At 46.4% G+C, this 17,627-nt stretch overlaps 1 protein-coding gene across 1 annotated transcript in view; it reads left to right on the top strand.

Annotated features, from left to right (window-relative positions):
* Positions 1 to 17,627, top strand: part of LOC135057143 (uncharacterized) — a 356,477-nt gene that overhangs the window by 109,376 nt on the left and 229,474 nt on the right. Inside the window, exon 7 of the mRNA XM_063963040.1 lies at positions 7,777 to 8,825. Within this exon, the coding sequence (XP_063819110.1) occupies positions 7,777 to 8,825 (1,049 nt within the window). The remainder of the gene's footprint in view (positions 1 to 7,776; positions 8,826 to 17,627) is intronic.

The following is a 17,627-nucleotide window of genomic DNA, read 5'->3' as shown; positions in this document are numbered from 1 at the left end:
GGTTTTTGCAGAAATGACAAGTCGTTGGGGAATTCCTCAAATAGATATGATGGCGTCTCGCCTCAACAAGAAGCTTCCGAGATATTGTTCCAGGTCAAGGGACCCTCAAGCCAGTGCAGTGGACGCCCTGGTAACTCCGTGGGTGTTTCAGTCGGTATATGTGTTCCCTCCACTTCCACTCATTCCAAAAGTGTTGAGGATCATAAGAAGAACAAGGGTTCGGGCGGTACTCGTTGTTCCAGATTGGCCATGGAGGGCCTGATATCCGGATCTTCAGGAATTGCTCATAGAAGATCCCTGGCCTCTTCCTCTCAGAGAGGATCTGTTGCTGCAGGGGCCATGCGTATTCCAGGAGTTACCGCGGCTGCGTTTAACGGCGTGGAGGTTGAACGCCAAATCCTAGCTCGAAAAGGGTATTCCCGGGGAAGTCATCCCCACTCTCCTCAAGGCTAGAAAGGAGGTCATGGCGAAGCATTATCACCGTATTTGGAGAAAGTATGTGTCTTGGTGTGAAGCCAAGAAAGCTCCTACAGAGGAGTTTCAGCTGGGTCGTTTCCTCCATTTTTTGCAGGCAGGCGTGGATGCAGGCCTGAAATTATGTTCCATTAAAGTGCAGATTTCGGCTTTATCTATTTTCTTTCAAAAAGAATTAGCCACCCCTCCAGAGGTTCAGACTTTCGTGAAGGGAGTGCTGCACATCCATCCTCCATTTGTGCCATCCGTGGCACCGTGGGATCTTGACGTGGTGTTACAATTTCTTATGTCTCACTGGTTTGAACCTTTGCGAAAGGTTGAGTTAAAATTTCTCACTTGGAAAGTGGTCATGCTTTTGGCCTTGACGTCCGCAAGACGGGTGTCGGAATTGGCGGCTTTGTCTTACAAGAGTTACAAGAGCCCCTATTTGATTTTCCATGTGGATAGAGCGGAATTGAGAACTCGTCAACAATTTCTGCCGAAGGTGGTTTCTTCGTTTCACATAAATCAACCTATTGTGTTGCCTGTGGCTTCGGATACCGTGGCGATGCCAAAATCTCTCTGTCGTAAGAGCTTTGAAAATTTATGTCGCCAGAACGACTCAAATTAGGAAATCAGAGGCTCTGTTTGTCCTATATGCTCCCAACAAAATTGGGGCTCCTGCTTCCAAGCAGACTATTGCACGCTGGATCTGTAATACGATTCAGCATGCCCATTGTACGTCTGGATTGCCGTTGCCGAAGTCAGTGAAAGCCTATTCTACCAGGAAGGTGGGTTCATCTTGGGCGGCTGCCCGAGGAGTCTCGGCACTTCAACTTTGCCGAGCAGCTACGTGGTCGGGTTCAAACACTTTTTCTAAGTTCTACAAGTTTGATACCCTGGCTGATGAGGACCTGATGTTTGCTCAATCGGTGCTGCAGAGTCGTCCGCACTCTCCCGCCCGTACTGGAGCTTTGGTATAGACCCCATGGTCCTTTTGGAGTCCCCAGCATCCTCTAGGACGTAAGAGAAAATAGGATTTTAATACCTACCGGTAAATCCTTTTCTCCTAGTCCGTAGAGGATGCTGGGCGCCCGTCCCAGTGCGGACTGTTACTTGCTGTTGTTTTCTGTTACACGAAGGTTGTGTATCGGTTATATTCAGCTTGTTGCTGTTTTTAGTTCATACTGTTAACTGGTATTGCTTGTAAACCATGTTGTACGGTGTGTTGTGGTGTGGGCTGGTGCGTTTCTCACCCTTGGTTAACAGAAATCCTTTTCCTCGAAATGTCCGTCTCCCTGGGCACAGTTCCTATAACTGAGGTCTGGAGGAGGGGCATAGAGGGAGGAGCCAGTTCACACCCATTCAAAGTCAAATAGTGTGCCCATGTCTCCTGCGGATCCCGTCTATACCCCATGGTCCTTTTGGAGTCCCCAGCATCCTCTACGGACTAGGAGAAAATGATTTACCGGTAGGTATTAAAATCCTTTTTTTGAGTCTGTTTGTATTTCCTAAAAGCCATCCTTTTTGCTTTAACACTAGTTGATACTTCTTTTGTGAACCACACTGGCTTCCTTTTCCTGGTTTTTTTCCTAACCCTTTTGATACAAAGGTCTGTTGCACTTAGTATTGCACTTTTCAGTTTTTCTCACCTCTCCTGCACTCCTTCCAAGTTCCTCCAGTCCGCCAATGAGTCACTTAAACATCTCCCCATTTTTGCATTCAGCATTTCTAAAATCCAACACCTTTGTTTTTGTGTGACTGGAGTTGGATCCTGTCTTTATACTAAACCATACTGCTTGATGATCACTGGATCCCAGGTGCTCACCAACATATATGTCGGATATCCTGTCACCATTTGTAAGAATTAAATCTAATATTGAGTCTTTGCGAGTGGGCTCCCTCACCTGTCCCCCCAGTGCCAACTATGCCCCCAGTGCAGATACACATGTCCTTACAGTGCCAGATATGCCCCAGTGCCAGCTATGCCCCCAGTGCAGATACACATGTCCCCCCAGTGCCAAATATGCCCCCAGTGCAGATGCACATGTCCTTACAGTGCCAGATATGCCCCCAGTGCCAGCTATGCCCCAGTGCCAGCTATGCCCCCAGTGCAGATACACATGTCCTTACAGTGCCAGATATGCCCCCAGTGCCAGCTATGCCCCAGTGCCAGCTATGCCCCCAGTGCAGATACACATGTCCTTACAGTGCCAGATATGCCCCAGTGCCAGCTATGCCCCCAGTGCCAGATACACATGTCTTTTCAGTGCCAGATATGCCCCCAGTGCCAGATACACATGTCCTTACAGTGCCAGATATGCCCCAGTGCCAGCTATGCCCCCAGTGCCAGATACACATGTCTTTTCAGTGCCAGATATGCCCCCAGTGCCAGATACACATGTCCTTACAGTGCCAGATATGCCCCAGTGCCAGCTATGCCCCCAGTGCCAGATACACATGTCTTTTCAGTGCCAGATATGCCCCCAGTGCCAGATACACATGTCCTTACAGTGCCAGATATGCCCCAGTGCCAGCTATGCCCCCAGTGCCAGATACACATGTCTTTTCAGTGCCAGCTATGCCCCCAGTGCCAGATACACGTCTTTTCAGTGCCAGATATGCCCCCAGTGCAGATACACATGTCCCCACAGTGCCAGCTATGCCCCCAGTGCAGATACACATGTCCCCACAGTGCCAGCTATGCCCCCAGTGCCAGATACACATGTCTTTTCAGTGCCAGATATGCCACCAGTGCCAGATACACATGTCCTTACAGTGCCAGATATGCCCCCAGTGCCAGCTATGCCCCCAGTGCAGATACACATGTCCTTACAGTGCCAGATATGCCCCAGTGCCAGCTATGCCCCCAGTGCCAGATACACATGTCTTTTCAGTGCCAGATATGCCCCCAGTGCCAGATACACATGTCCTTACAGTGCCAGATATGCCCCAGTGCCAGCTATGCCCCCAGTGCCAGATACACATGTCTTTTCAGTGCCAGCTATGCCCCCAGTGCCAGATACACGTCTTTTCAGTGCCAGATATGCCCCCAGTGCAGATACACATGTCCCCACAGTGCCAGCTATGCCCCCAGTGCAGATACACATGTCCCCACAGTGCCAGCTATGCCCCCAGTGCCAGATACACATGTCTTTTCAGTGCCAGATATGCCCCCAGTGCCAGATACACATGTCCTTACAGTGCCAGATATGCCCCAGTGCCAGCTATGCCCCCAATACCAGATACACATGTCTTTTCAGTGCCAGCTATGCCCCCAGTGCCAGATACACATGTCTTTTCAGTGCCAGATATGCCCCCAGTGCAGATACACATGTCCCCACAGTGCCAGCTATGCCCCCAGTGCAGATACACATGTCCCCACAGTGCCAGCTATGCCCCCAGTGCAGATACACATGTCCCCACAGTGCCAGCTATGCCCCCAGTGCAGATACACATGTCCTTATGGTGCCAGCTATGCCCCGAGTGCCAGATACACATGTCCACACAGATACACATGCCCCCAGTGCAGATACACATGTCCCCACAGTGCCAGCTATGCCCCCAGTGCAGATACACATGTCTCCACAGTGCCAGCTATGCCCCCAGTGCCAGATACACATGTCCCCATAGTGCCAGCTATGCCCCAGTACAGATACACATGTCCCCACAGTGGCTCCCCCTCCCCCAAAGTGCTGCTCACCGTGCTGCTGCTGGGAGGGGAGGAGAGCGCAGCGTGCGCCTTTCCTGCCCCTCTGACTCCGGTGGCGGTGTCTATCTTCAATTCGGCGCCGGCCCGTGAGCTAATCAGAGTTCGCGTTCCGGCAGCCAATCAGGAAACTTAGCTGCCAGACCGTGAGCTCTGATTGGCTCATGGGCAGGCGCCGAATTGAAGATAGACACCACCGCCGGAGTCAGAGGGGCAGGAGAGGCACACGCTGCGCCCTCCTCCCCTCACACACCGAAGACCTTAGAAGTCTGTGTACGCCGGGCTGTGTGTTGGGCAGCGGTGGCCGGGAGCGGATCGAGCCGCGTGCGGAGGATGAAAGAGCCACACGCGGCTCGAGAGCAGCGGGTTGGCCACAGCTGAACTAGATCTTTTTGCCTAGTGGTCAGGCTCTCATCTACAAATTCATGAGATGGTGGGGTTGTCTTCAAGTACCAGAGTGTTGCTACTCTATTGGCTCCAAATATAAAATCTTACCGTGAGTCTGGAAGTAGATAATTCTGACGACAGACGCAAGTCTCAGAGGTTGGGGAGCAGCGGTCCTACATCATCGATTTCCGGGTCTCTGGTCAGACCGACAAACATTACTGTCAACAAATGTCTTGGGACTCAGGGCAATTTACAACGTTCTGCGTCAGGCAGTTCAAATGCTCCAAGGTCAGGTTGTTCAAGTTCAATCAGACAACACGACGTCAGTCGCATACAACAAACAAAGGAATCGAAGTCGCATGGCCATGCGAGAAGTTCTCGAATCCTGTTTTGGGCCGAGCATCACCAAGTGAGAAATGTTCATTCCATAAGTGGACAACTTGGAAGCAGATTATCTCAGTCGTCAGGATTTGTCAATCAGGACAATGGGCCTCACAGCCAGAAGGGTTCCAGATGTTAGTCCAGCGGTAGGGTTACCTGTACGTGGATCTCATGGCATCTCACCAAAATCATCAGACTCCCAAGTATGTGTCCAGAACAAGAGATCCAAAGGCAGTGGCAGTGGATTCTCTCACAGTAGCGTGGCCGTACAGCCTCGTGTATCTATTTCCACCATGTTGGCTGCTTCCTCGGCTGCTAAAGCGAATCAAAAGAGAGTCCACGACTGTCATACTAGTGGCGCCTCATTGGCCTCGGAGAGCGTGTTTCTCGGATCTCCACTGTCTACTCGCAGACGATCTGTAGCCGCTTCCGCTACGTCCAGACCTACAACAGGGTCCATTTCTTTACCACGATTTAGCGAGGCTGTCTTTGACGGAGTGGTTGTTGAAACCACTCTCTTAAGACAAGAGGGCATTCCAGAGTCTTTTATACCAACCATGTTACGTGCTAGGAAGCCAGTTACAGCGGCTCAGGATTTAGCGAGCTTATATTGGTTGGTGTGATTCTCGGCAGTTTCCGACGTCTTCTTTCAGGTTATCCCGTCTTTTGCTATTTTTACAGATGGGGTTAGATGGAGGACTACGTTTGGCGACACTAAAGGTGCAGGTTTCTGCTTTGTCAGATTTCTTTCAGCACCGTTTGGCTCTTGTGCTTACAGTGTATGCATTCCTGCAAGGTGTCCTTAGAGTTCAACCTTATACCACCTACAGCTCCATGGGACTTGAATCTAGTTTTAGATTTTTTGCAGTCCTAAATTTTTTAACCATGACAACAAGTGGATGTTAGGTTTCTAACTTGGAAAACAGTTTTTCTATTAGCCTTAGCCTCAGCAAGGCGTGTTTCTGAATTTGGTGCGTTGTCATGCAAACCATCGTATCTGGTGTTTTTTGATGACGGAGTGGAACTTCGAACGAATTCCGCTTTCCTACCAAAGGTAGTATCTTCTTTTCACAACCAATTATAGTTCCTGTTTTTCAGAAGATTCAGGAACTCCAGCTACTTTAGGTGTAGTTTGTGGGCTTCGCATTTATGTAGCTCATATATCAACAGTACGTCAAACAGATACATTGCTTGTTCTCTATGATGCAGTCAAGATAGGCTGGCCAGCTTCCAAACAGTCCTTGGCTAGAGGGATTCAGCTGACCTTTCATCAAGCTTAATTTCATGCTAGTCTACAACCGCCTGCATCTGTTTCAGCACATTCCACGCGTTCTGTGGAACGTCATGGGCAGCAGTACGTGGGCTTTCCACGACGCAACTTTTCCGTGCAGCTACATGGTCATCAGTGCACACGTTTGTGCACTTTTACAAATTTGTAATTCTGCGGCATCAGCATCTAGCTTTGGCCGTTTACTGTAACAGGTACCAACCAGCTCTCCCGCCGAAGGGAGAAACTTTTGTACGTCCCAAGAGTACTCCAGGGACCCCTAGTGGATGAAAAAGAAAATAGGATTTTGGTACTTACCAGATAAATCCTTTGAATCCATAGGGGACGTCCGCCAAGAGTAGTTTCACCTGTCTTGTAGTAGGTTCAGCGTATCTTATAGTACACATTATCACCTGGTTGTTTAAAGCTTAAAGTGATTCTTTTCTGTTGTCGTTTCAACTTTCTAGTTGTTCTTTATTTTATAATGTTATAGGTTATTCTCCATTGTTCATTCTCTCTTTCGCTCCTATTTGGCTCAGCAAAAAAACACTGAGGCATCTTGAGAGTGTGGAGGGGAAGGAGGGTTACACATTTAAATATTTAAATGTGCCTATCCCTGCTAACGCCCCGTCCATATCCCAAGAGTACTCCAGTACCTCCTGTGGATTCAAAGAAAAGGATTTATCTGGTAGTACCAAAATTCTCTTTTCCCTTGGCCAGTTCTGCAAGCTGAGGCTTACTCAGCTGGCCGCCTACGGGGAACACCGTTGACCGATGGTCGTGATGTTGGATCCCAGGTTGCGACGCCGGTCTTAGTGATGTGATCGCAGCTACATGCAGGAGGCATAGCTTCTACTGAGATGTCTCCTGCATGACTCTCTTAGGGATCGGATGGAAATTCAATGCTGCTTGCATGTATCATTGAACTTCAGTCCATTTCTGAAAGCCCATTCCACGCCATTATCAGTCAGATGTGTTCCACCTAGTATACGGTAGGTGTGTGTGTCATTCCTGGTGGTGGTGGCCGCTTTAGCCAGTGGAGAGCTGGTGGCAGAGCATTTCTGAATCAGGCCCTGTGTACGCCCATTCCACGCCATTATCAGTCAGATGTGTTCCACCTAGCATACGGTAGGTGTGAGTGTAATTGGTGGTGGCCGCTTTAGCCAGTGGAGAGCTGGTGGCAGAGTGTTCACAAGATGTGTCCAACTCAGAATACTGGCTGATGTCCATATGAGATTTGCGACTCTGACTGAGGCCCTCTGTGTCCACCTGTAGATCTTCATTGGACTAGGACGTTTTGCTCATTTCTATTCAGCTCCCAGTGTGTATGGGGGTGAGGGCCAGTATCTGGATGGCCATTATGGTTGACACAGGACAAATGAGGCTTCCTGTCCTATGATGCCAGCTGGCCAGTGTGTAGGCTCAGGAGCTGTTACTCACCAATGTCTGCGTTTGGGTCCATGCAATATGCTTGGTGACGTGATTGTGTTACATTTTAAGCTAATGTTTGACTTATTCAACGGTTGTATTTATATATAATGAAAAAAGATTTATTTCCATATATCTCTCTTACTTCCAGCAGATGGACAAAGATGCAGGAATACCTCGGAGGAACATCTAACTGTGTTTCCAGATTTTAAATTAGAAAAGAACATCACACGAGATTCTGCAGGGGAGAACCCCATTACCCCAATTATACATCCAGTACCTCACAGTGCAGATATATCATCTGATCCCTCTAACCATGAGGAGTGTCCCATTAATTCAGATGTTGCTACACATAATGCAGCTCCTACAGATGCTACAGTTTTTCCCTCTTCTGAATTTGTTGAAAGTGTTAATAATCAGTCAGTCTGTATTAGACAGAAGAAGCGCACATGTAAGAAACAATATCCATGCTCTGAGTGTGGGAAATGTTTTATGTATAAATCAAGTCTTATTACACATCAGAAACTTCACACAGGTGAGAGTCCATTTTCATGCTCTGAATGTGGGAAATGGTTTACACAGAAATCGGGTCTTCTTCTACATCAGAGACTTCACACAGGTGAGAGTCCATTTTCATGCTCTGATTGTGGGAAATGTTTTAATCAGAAATCACATCTTATTGCACATCACAGAAGTCACACAGGTGAGAAACCATTTCCATGCTCTGAGTGTGAGAAATGTTTTTCACTTAAATCACATCTTATTACACATCACAGAAGTCACACAGGTGAGAAGCCGTTTCTGTGTTCTGAGTGTGGGAAATGTTTTACACATAAATCAACTCTTGTTGCACATCAGAGAATTCACACAGGTGAGAGGCCGTTTCCATGCACTGAATGCGGGAAATGTTTTTCAATGAAATCAGATCTTGTCAAACATCAGAGAATTCACACAGGTGAGAAGCCATTTTCATGCTCTGACTGTGGGAAAGGTTTTCCATATAAATCACCTCTTATTAAACATCAGAGAGTTCACACAGGTGAAAAGCCATTTTCATGCTCTGAGTGTGGGAAATGTTTTCCAGATAAGTCACCTCTTCTTAAACATCAGAGAATTCACACTGGTGAAAAGCAAGTTTCATGTTCTGAGTGTGGGAAATGTTTTACAAAAAAATCAGCTCTTGCTGCACATCAGAAAATTCACACAAGATGAAAACCGTATCAAAGATATGAAAGAGGGTTGCAGCAATCTATTGTAAAAGTCATTGATGTTAATATTTCTTCTTTGGGGTCCATGCTGATTCACAGGGACAATCAGGTTGTAGGTCTGCAGAGAAGATCTGGGCGCCAGACATCAAAGGCTTTTAAGCTCCCAGGATGCTTCGGTCCTCTCTCCCTATACCCCACCCCCTTTCCAAATGACTCCAGTTTTTCTCTGGTGCCAAATGCACCACTAGACATAGTGGTTGCTTCTAAGCTTTACATTAATTTATTTTTACTTCAGAGCGGCAGCGCTTGGCTGTCCAGAGGATGCCAGCGCTGCTGCTCCCACAATTCCCCACCCGGCGCAGCAACACCAGTAACTGGTCTTGTAATCTCGCATGCCGGACAAGGCTCGCGCTAGCAAGGCTTTTCGGAAACCAACGCCAGCCAACGGGGGGACAGGTAAGGCGGGTCTCCGTGCAAGCGGAGACCGGCGTCTTTTAGTGTGGTCTCTCCTCTGGTTGCGGAGATGGACCAGAGGTGCAGTTGTGGGCGCCGGTCCATCCACGACCCAACTAGGCCACCAGGACAATATTGTACCGGTCAGCTGGGGATATTCTACAGCCAGGCCCCCCGGGGGTTAACGTCAGCATAGGGGAGGTACGCTACCCCAGCAGCCCCTCCCCCGGCTCAGAGTGAGTCTGTCTCCACAGCGGTTTCCCGCCTTTGAGCTGCTACTCCCTCACCCTCCTCCCTTTCAGAGACGCTCAGCGGTCATTTCCTCATGGTCACAGGCTGCAGCTGAAGCTCTCCAGTATACCTGTCCTCATCAGTCAGGTTATACAGCAGTTCATCTTGTGTATTTGATACAGTGCCCATTGCATTGAATGTGACTTGTGCTAGCTCTGCTGTCTGTTTACTTAGTTTCTCTACGGCAGGGGTGGGGAACCTTTGGCCCTCCAGCTGTTGTTGAACTACACATACCAGCATGCCTTGCTACAGTTTTGCTATTTGGCCATGCTAAAACTGTTGCAGGGCATGCTGGGATGTGTAGTTCAACAGCAGCTGGAGGGCCGAAGGTTCCCCATCCCTGCTCTACGGCTATTGCTATCCCTTTCTCTTTTTTATCTTGTATAACCCTAGAATACAGGTGTTTGAGGGTTACATTGGCACTTCACATATACACATATTTGTGAAGGCAGTCACATTGAATTGTTAAGCAGTACACTGCGGTGTGCTTTACAGTTATTACTATGTCTTCCAGAAAGGCTAACAAGGGGCAGGCTGCTCCAGTACTGGTAACATGCAGGACTTGTTCGGCGATGTCCACACAGGATCCTGTTCTGGATGGCCAATGCACTAATAACCCTCCCCGCCTCAGTAGAACAGCCTCAGCCACAGGAACCCCCATGGGCTTCCTTTTCACAGCTCCTCACACACATAGCAGATCCCTTATCAGCACCTGCTCAGCCTCCTAGTGTGGAGGTTCACCAGCAGCCACAGCCTGCTAAATCCCCCTATGCCTTCTATGCTGCCTTCCCGGGGTAGACGTACTGTCTAATGCAGTACAAACTTAGCTCAGACCTCTGCTGTATTCTAGCAGATGTTACAGGCTAATAAAACTCCGGAGGTAAGACCTCAAAGAAGACCTATGCAATCCAAACAATCTACTCATATTTCTGATTCAGAGGAATCTTCTGGGGAACCAGATCAAATAGATATTTCATTAGTGGAATCCCTATCTCCTGAAGAGGAACGTCATTCCACTATAGATGTACCAGTTTTAGCCAAAGCTGTAACGTACATATTAGAAATTAACCACTTAACTGACGATTCCCCCCCCCCAAAAAAACGCTCTGAAATTGTCTGTTTTTTTTTTTAATGAGTGAATAGGTGAAGAACATGATTTTAACCCTATCCAAAAAGATTTTAGTAAAAAATAAAAAAATACATCTCGGCTTTCAGTAGGGAAGAGTGCAGGGAGGCAGAGGGACCTTCTGGTCCCTCTGACAGCAGCAGCGGAGGGAAGTTTCCCTTCTTTGCCGCTGCTAACACAGTTTATCTGACTGGTCGCATCCTGTGCGACCATGTCAGATAAAGCACTGCAGGCATGGTCGCATCTGATGCGACCATGCCAGGAAAGTGGTTAAAAGTGAGGAGCAACCTGCTCCTAAATCTAAATCCAAGGCGCCGGTATTTAAGTGTCCAAAAGTGGCTACAGCAGAATTTCCTCAGTCAGAACAACTGACGGAATTAATGCAAAAAGGAATGTGCAAAAATGGGAAACATCTCCCTCGGTGGCTTCACATGTGGCACGCCTCGTGCGCACCGCTACACTGCCTATCCCATCTGTTTCGTCTCCTAAAGTATACCACAGACAGGAATGTAGAAACTTGCCTCAAGTCTATTTATTCCCCCTCAGGGGCAGTCACTAGACCAGCCATGGCCTCTGCAGGGGTAACAAAGACCATTGAAAGTTGGACAGAGGCTTTAGAAGAAAGCATGCCTGCAGATGCGAACAGAGTCCATATGTCTCACATTGCAAACATTAGAGAGGCAGCGTCTTATCTAGGAGAAGCGACCTTAGACAAGGGTTTATTGACCTCTAAAGTTTCTGCTACATCAGTAGCTAACTAACTCTCTGCACATGTTATATCTGCCCCCCCTGCAGTGCACATGGTTTTGCCCATTAGCTAACACATTTGCTGCTGCGATCAGATCTGAATTAGGCTCCTTGTTTTTGTATGCAGTAGACAATGGTCTCCTCAGGGTCGCACCTCTCATTACCGGTTGCACCCCAGGATCCTGTATGCTTACCTAAACCACCAAGGAAGAACCCAAAGTTAGATGGCAATGCACGAGGTAGCACAGATTCTAAGGTGGGCCGAATGCCACCTCCCGGCAATACCAGCAGTATTCATTCCAGGAGTCTTAAATTTGGAGGTGGATTTTTTCAAACGACACAAAGTGCATTCAGGGGAGTGGGCTGATAATGTCTGTTATTATCTCAAACAGTAAAGCTATACCTTTAAACACACCCATTACTATGGAGGCGCTGCGGCCGCTAGATTGAATACGCACGCTAGGTACTGTGTACGCTATTTGCGTACAGAGACCTATAGCTTACGGACATAGCGTACAGGACGCCGTGACGGGAGTACAAAGTACACACCGCACGCACACAGTCAGATGATAGACTTTAAACCTTATTAGTGATACAGTGCAATGATACGTTTATGCTTTAAACCTTATGCAGCAAAGTACTGCAATGATAATACACTTTAAACCTTGTGCAGTGCTGTCAGTACAAAGTACTCACAGTGCGTACACTTCACCAAATACACGTTAAAACCTTATGCAGTTTGTGAATATAATAACTCTTTAACCCCTAGCAGGGAAATATGGACACAACACCGATATGGGGTAAAACCACAGGGTTCTAAGGCCACTGCGAATTGATTAGACAAAAGGAAAGAAACCGTACAATTGATACACTATCAGGCTAACAAGAAATCTAAACAGAATAGTGGCTACAGAGAATGTACATACGTGAGAATGTTCGCAAGCGCAACCCGGCCGGTCCTCCGCTGGTCATACAGATAGCGTTCAGAATCTTGTGTCACCAAGCCTGCTGCAAGCTCTATTTATTCACTTCATCCAAAACAATACAATGGTCACTGTAATCCCTTTGTCTATTGGACACAGAGATGTTCATTTACATTACAGGAGAGGTCATAGGTTGATTTGAAAAAGTGGGCTATGTCTTTCTCAACTGCTCTTGTGGGTGGTATCCTCTGGATTCCCGCCGCATACATAATATACAGTAAATACAGTTAATGTTCATATTCTACTTTTGCACATAACTATAAGCAGGAACAAGCGATCTTTCTCAAACCAACACCAGAATGTTTCCCTTAAAATACCATACAGCTGAATACTAGACATCACCTTCTAACCTTAGTTTGTCCCTTGCTATCATGTAAAGATGAATACCCTTGCCATGGAATCTTTTAAACTGTTCTAACCTGCTGATGTAATGCAAGAGAGCTATATCTATAAAGTACAGTATTTGGGATAAATATGCAATGTTCTAATAACCCTCTATGCGCTCACAAACCCCGCCGTAAATACGCACACCACGCGCAGGAACGATCATACGCAAATTGCGAGTATGTGCACGCACGGCAGAATGGGCGCGCGCACAGCGGGCATACGCCTGGTGTTAGTACATAGTATATGCATTACGATATTTTTCGACTTTGACAGGGCCTTACACCCACAGATATTCCAACTACTAGTGGACAGATGGGGCCTTCCAGTAGTAGACCTCATGGCCTCCCATCACAACAAAAACTGCCAGTGTACAGTTCCCGCACAAGGGACCCAGAAGGAGCATTTCTAGATGCCCTGTCAGTGATTTGGGAGTTCAGACTAGCATACGTGTTCCCTCCAGTGGCCTTTCTACCAAGAATGATCCAAAAGTTCAAACAGGAAAGGGGCATGATAATACTAAAAGCCCCAGCGTAGCCCAGACGTCATTGGTACGCAGACCTCCTCAGTCTCTCCAGAGACGACCCTCTGCCACTTCCTCTGTGGCTGTATCTGCTGTCTCAAGGTCCCTGTCTACATCCGGATTTATCTCGCCTGTCTTTGACGGCGTGGCTCTTGAGACATCCCTCTTGAGAGCCAAGAGTTTTTCTCGCCAAGTAGTACAGACGATGCTTAAAGCAATAAAACCAGCTTCAGCAAAAATCTATTACAGAGTGTGGCACACCTATTTCCAATGGTGTGCTCCCAAAAACTATGACCCTCTCACTTTTAGGGTATCTAATATCCTTGCTTTTCTTCAAGCCGGATTAGATCTTGGATTGAGACTCGCTTCACTGAAGGTACAGGTATCAGCTTTGTCCATATAGTTTCAAATAAGGATTGCTATGCTACCTGACATTCGAACCTTTCTCCAGGGCGTACTCAGGATACAACTTCCATTTGTCCCTCCAGAAGCCCCTGGATGTACTCCAGTCACTACAGGAATCCCCGTATGAGCCACACAGGTCTCTCCTTGTATCTCAGGCCAAGCTGTGCACGTGTTTTACAATTTACTCCTTAATGTATTACTTTTACACTTTAACTATTTAAATAGCGACAAATCTCTCTTAGCACGTTTATCAATTATACAATGGCAAACAGGAGAGTGATATATGAAAATACACAAATGAAGAAATGCAGATATGCGTGTGTGCGTACGCAAGATAGAAATAAACAGTTTTAAAAGACACTAACGTTTTTGTTCTTACCTCCGGTTCCGGATTCCCTCAGCACTCTTTACTTAAGCGAAGCAGACGCTTATCCAGACAGCACTATGGGGAATATGATCTCCCGCCCTTTGCTGATGGATAATGTCTGCTGATATTACCTAGCAGAGATATGTGAAGGACTGGACGAGTCCCCAATTGATAAAGCTAAATATTTATCTTATATAAAACCCTTTATGAGGTCTAAGAACACTGTACGCTATTTACGTATGGAGTACCGTAAGGGTACGCACGTTGCGTAACAATCGCTTAGCCGTAGTCGAGACGCTCAAGCGTCACGTTCGCTCACGGCTAAGAGATCACAGGCAGGCACGCTATTGGCTGCCGACTAACGTAATGGTTCGCTATAGCGTAGCGGATGCTCGGGACCACGAGGAGATCACCAGCGGCGCAGACGCTCACAATGTTAAACCTTTATATCTAAACCATCAACAATGTATTATGCAGTAAAACCTTAGTGTAGTGATAGAGTGTAGATGCAACCTTGTGTAGCCTGATTAACTTAAAAGCTGTTCGAGCGTCACCGACGCTCTGAGAATACTTAACACTATAAGAAATACACAGATACCGTGCTTTAGGGTCTAACGCCTTATATGAATGTTATTACTTGCAAAAAGAGTAATACAGTACAAGTTACACACTACAATATAACATAGACTAACTAACCAGATAACTACACAGGAAATACAATACAATACAATTATGTTTAAGGGAAAATAAGAGAGAAAGAGGAAAAGAGAGAGAGAGAGAAATGGCTCACAATAACAATAAAGACAATATGATTGCGGAGAAAACTTACGCACAAAGGGGAACGATCGCATGCGCCTCGATATCCAGCTCCCGGTTATCAGCAATGAGAACCGTTGAAGAGAGTGAGCTGGATACCATCGGCTTGTCTATTTATGCCCCACACACAATACAATTCAATGGTCCCTACAATCTCATTGTTCATTGGACACAGGAATTCGTCTTCGCATTATAACAAAAGGTCATAGGTTGATTCATACAGGCTGTGTCTACTTCCAACTGCTCAGGTGGGTGGGAAACTAGGTTTCCCGCCGCATGGATAAGTAAGTGCAAATAATAGTAAATGGACCTAAACTTCTTATGTCCATAACTATTCGCACGAGCGATTAATCCGCTCCAAACCAACACCGGAATATTGCTAATTAAATACTCTTCCGATGGATACTAAACACCACTGTATGACCCGTGTTGGACCCTTCGTATTAAACAAAGAGGGATCTCTTTGTTCAGGAACATGCTACATTAACTAAACTTTCAGAATCTATCAAAGGGACCATAATCTACAAAATACATTATATAGTTAAAATGTGTAACGATTGAGTCGTACGCTACGAACACACAAACTCTACCGTAAATACGCATACCGTGCACCTGCGGGTGCACGTAACAGCGAGTATGCGCACGCACGGGAGAGCGCACGCATGCGCAGCGCGGACATGTAAGAGGTGCAAATATGGCAATGTGTATAGTGATATTTTTCTGACTTTGACAGTCCACCTTTTGGCAGTCAACAATAACTGCCACCTTCTAAAACATTTCAAATAGAGAAAAATATGTCAGGGGTTAATACATTTCCATGGTTGGGTAAGGAAGGAGAGAGGAGAAGGTGTGAAGAGGGTATGACCTAGTGAGATAGCAGAAGCATGTGTGTATGAATCCATGTTTGGGGGGTCATGTATCATCGTGCCGTACGTGTTGTACATCAAGCTTCGAGGTATTGCTAAGTATACATTTGAATTCCTTCTTATCCCGCATTAAGGGTCTGTGGATGGGCTGTCAAACTCTACCGAGCTCTTTTCGGCTGTGGTTGTAACAAAATGGGGGAGCACATTTTAGTTGATGATACATGAATGGGGGAATATGTGATTGCTGATATCTGTGCCTGTATTCCCTATCGACTATGTGTGTCATTACCTGAGGGTTGTAGAAATGAAGATAAAGAACACTTATGGTAAATGCAGTGGTATTCTATGTCAGGTTAATGTACATTTGTCGGTTGAGGTCTTGTTCGGTGTCTGTTGATTGCAGTCTTCTTTGTGCTTTTGCCCATAAGGTGCGAGCAAAAAACTTTGTCAATGTCCATAGACTTACAAAAGTGTTGGGCTAGCGTAATTTAAAAATTTCTAGGGAAACTGGGGGTCTATGGCATAGTTCATCAAATATCTGTGTATAAGGTTGTCAAAACTTCTTCTTTAATCCATCAGTTGTCTGTATACAGGATCATCAAATTCCTCGTCCACGTGGGTCTTTTTACCTTGAAGAAAAACGGAAAAACAGGTGAAAGAAACGGACCGTATAATCGCATTTTCATCACATCATTGTTTCTACAGTTGGGTCATAAATCAAATCCATTGGAATTACAGTTTCCCCACTCCTCAGACTCATTACCCTGGTACGACGTTTGCACTTCATTAAAGCCTGACCGCATCTAAATATCAAGCCGATTGATATGACAACACCTAAGATACATAGAAGAAACTTCCCAACATCCATTATGACTCCTTGAGCCCATTCTCCTAAACCAGAGAACCAATTTCGCGGGTTCAACCATGACACCCAACCAGTCAGCTCATTACCTACAGCAGCAAGAGTGAGATTGTGTCTCCTGCGAAATTCCCACTTCAATTGGAGAATATCGTCCATCTTTTGGTCTATGACCTCGACCGGGTCCTCGGTACTATTTGTAATATATGTGCAACATTTCACGCCGTACTGCGTTGCCAGTGTGACACAATATCCGCCTGTCACTGCTGTGAGATAATTGAGAACCATTCTATGCTGAACCAGTTCTGTTTTGTAAGCTTGAAGTTCTCTTCCAGTATACCTAAATGTGTCATCATACATTTCCGTGATATTGTCTAACAAATTTGCAAGCGCAGAGATGTATCTATAGTTCATCACTCCTCGAGCGGTGCGAGTGAAATCTAGCGCAAGTAGAACCTGAATCCCGGTGGATTCATGGATCATGTCAGAGGCCAAATGCTCTGTCCTTTCTGTCAGTTGCCTTTTAACTACGTGCTCGTAATGGGTATGAGTATAAGGAGCTTGGGCACCACGGTGTATATCTTTCATTTTGGCATGTGATACAGTCATTACTTCAGGCAGTACTTTTCGAATATAACACAATCCTTCAGAGTTTGGGGCAAGCCACTTATACGCCTTCCTCCCGCATATGAAATATGCATCATCGGGGAGAACATATGGGACGGAGTAGGACATAACCATATTACACATTTTCCATGTGAAATCTCCTAACCCTAATTCTCCCATCTGTTTAGTACACGTATCAGTTTGTACGATATGTGCGCAGTATCCTGGTGATACCTCTCCAACTCTCGTAATCCTACTTCCTAGGGTATACCTATACCGGAAAGATTTTCCTCTACTGGCTATGTGGCGTATAAGCTCTGTATCTGTCGGCATTCTATCTGCTCTATATGAAAAGGTCATGGTTTGGT

The sequence above is a fragment of the Pseudophryne corroboree genome, chromosome 3 (assembly GCF_028390025.1).
Source record: "Pseudophryne corroboree isolate aPseCor3 chromosome 3, aPseCor3.hap2, whole genome shotgun sequence".
Taxonomy (NCBI): Eukaryota; Metazoa; Chordata; class Amphibia; order Anura; family Myobatrachidae; genus Pseudophryne; species Pseudophryne corroboree.
The sequence above is the reverse complement of the archived record's forward strand: the minus strand, read 5'-3'. Positions and strand labels throughout refer to the sequence as shown.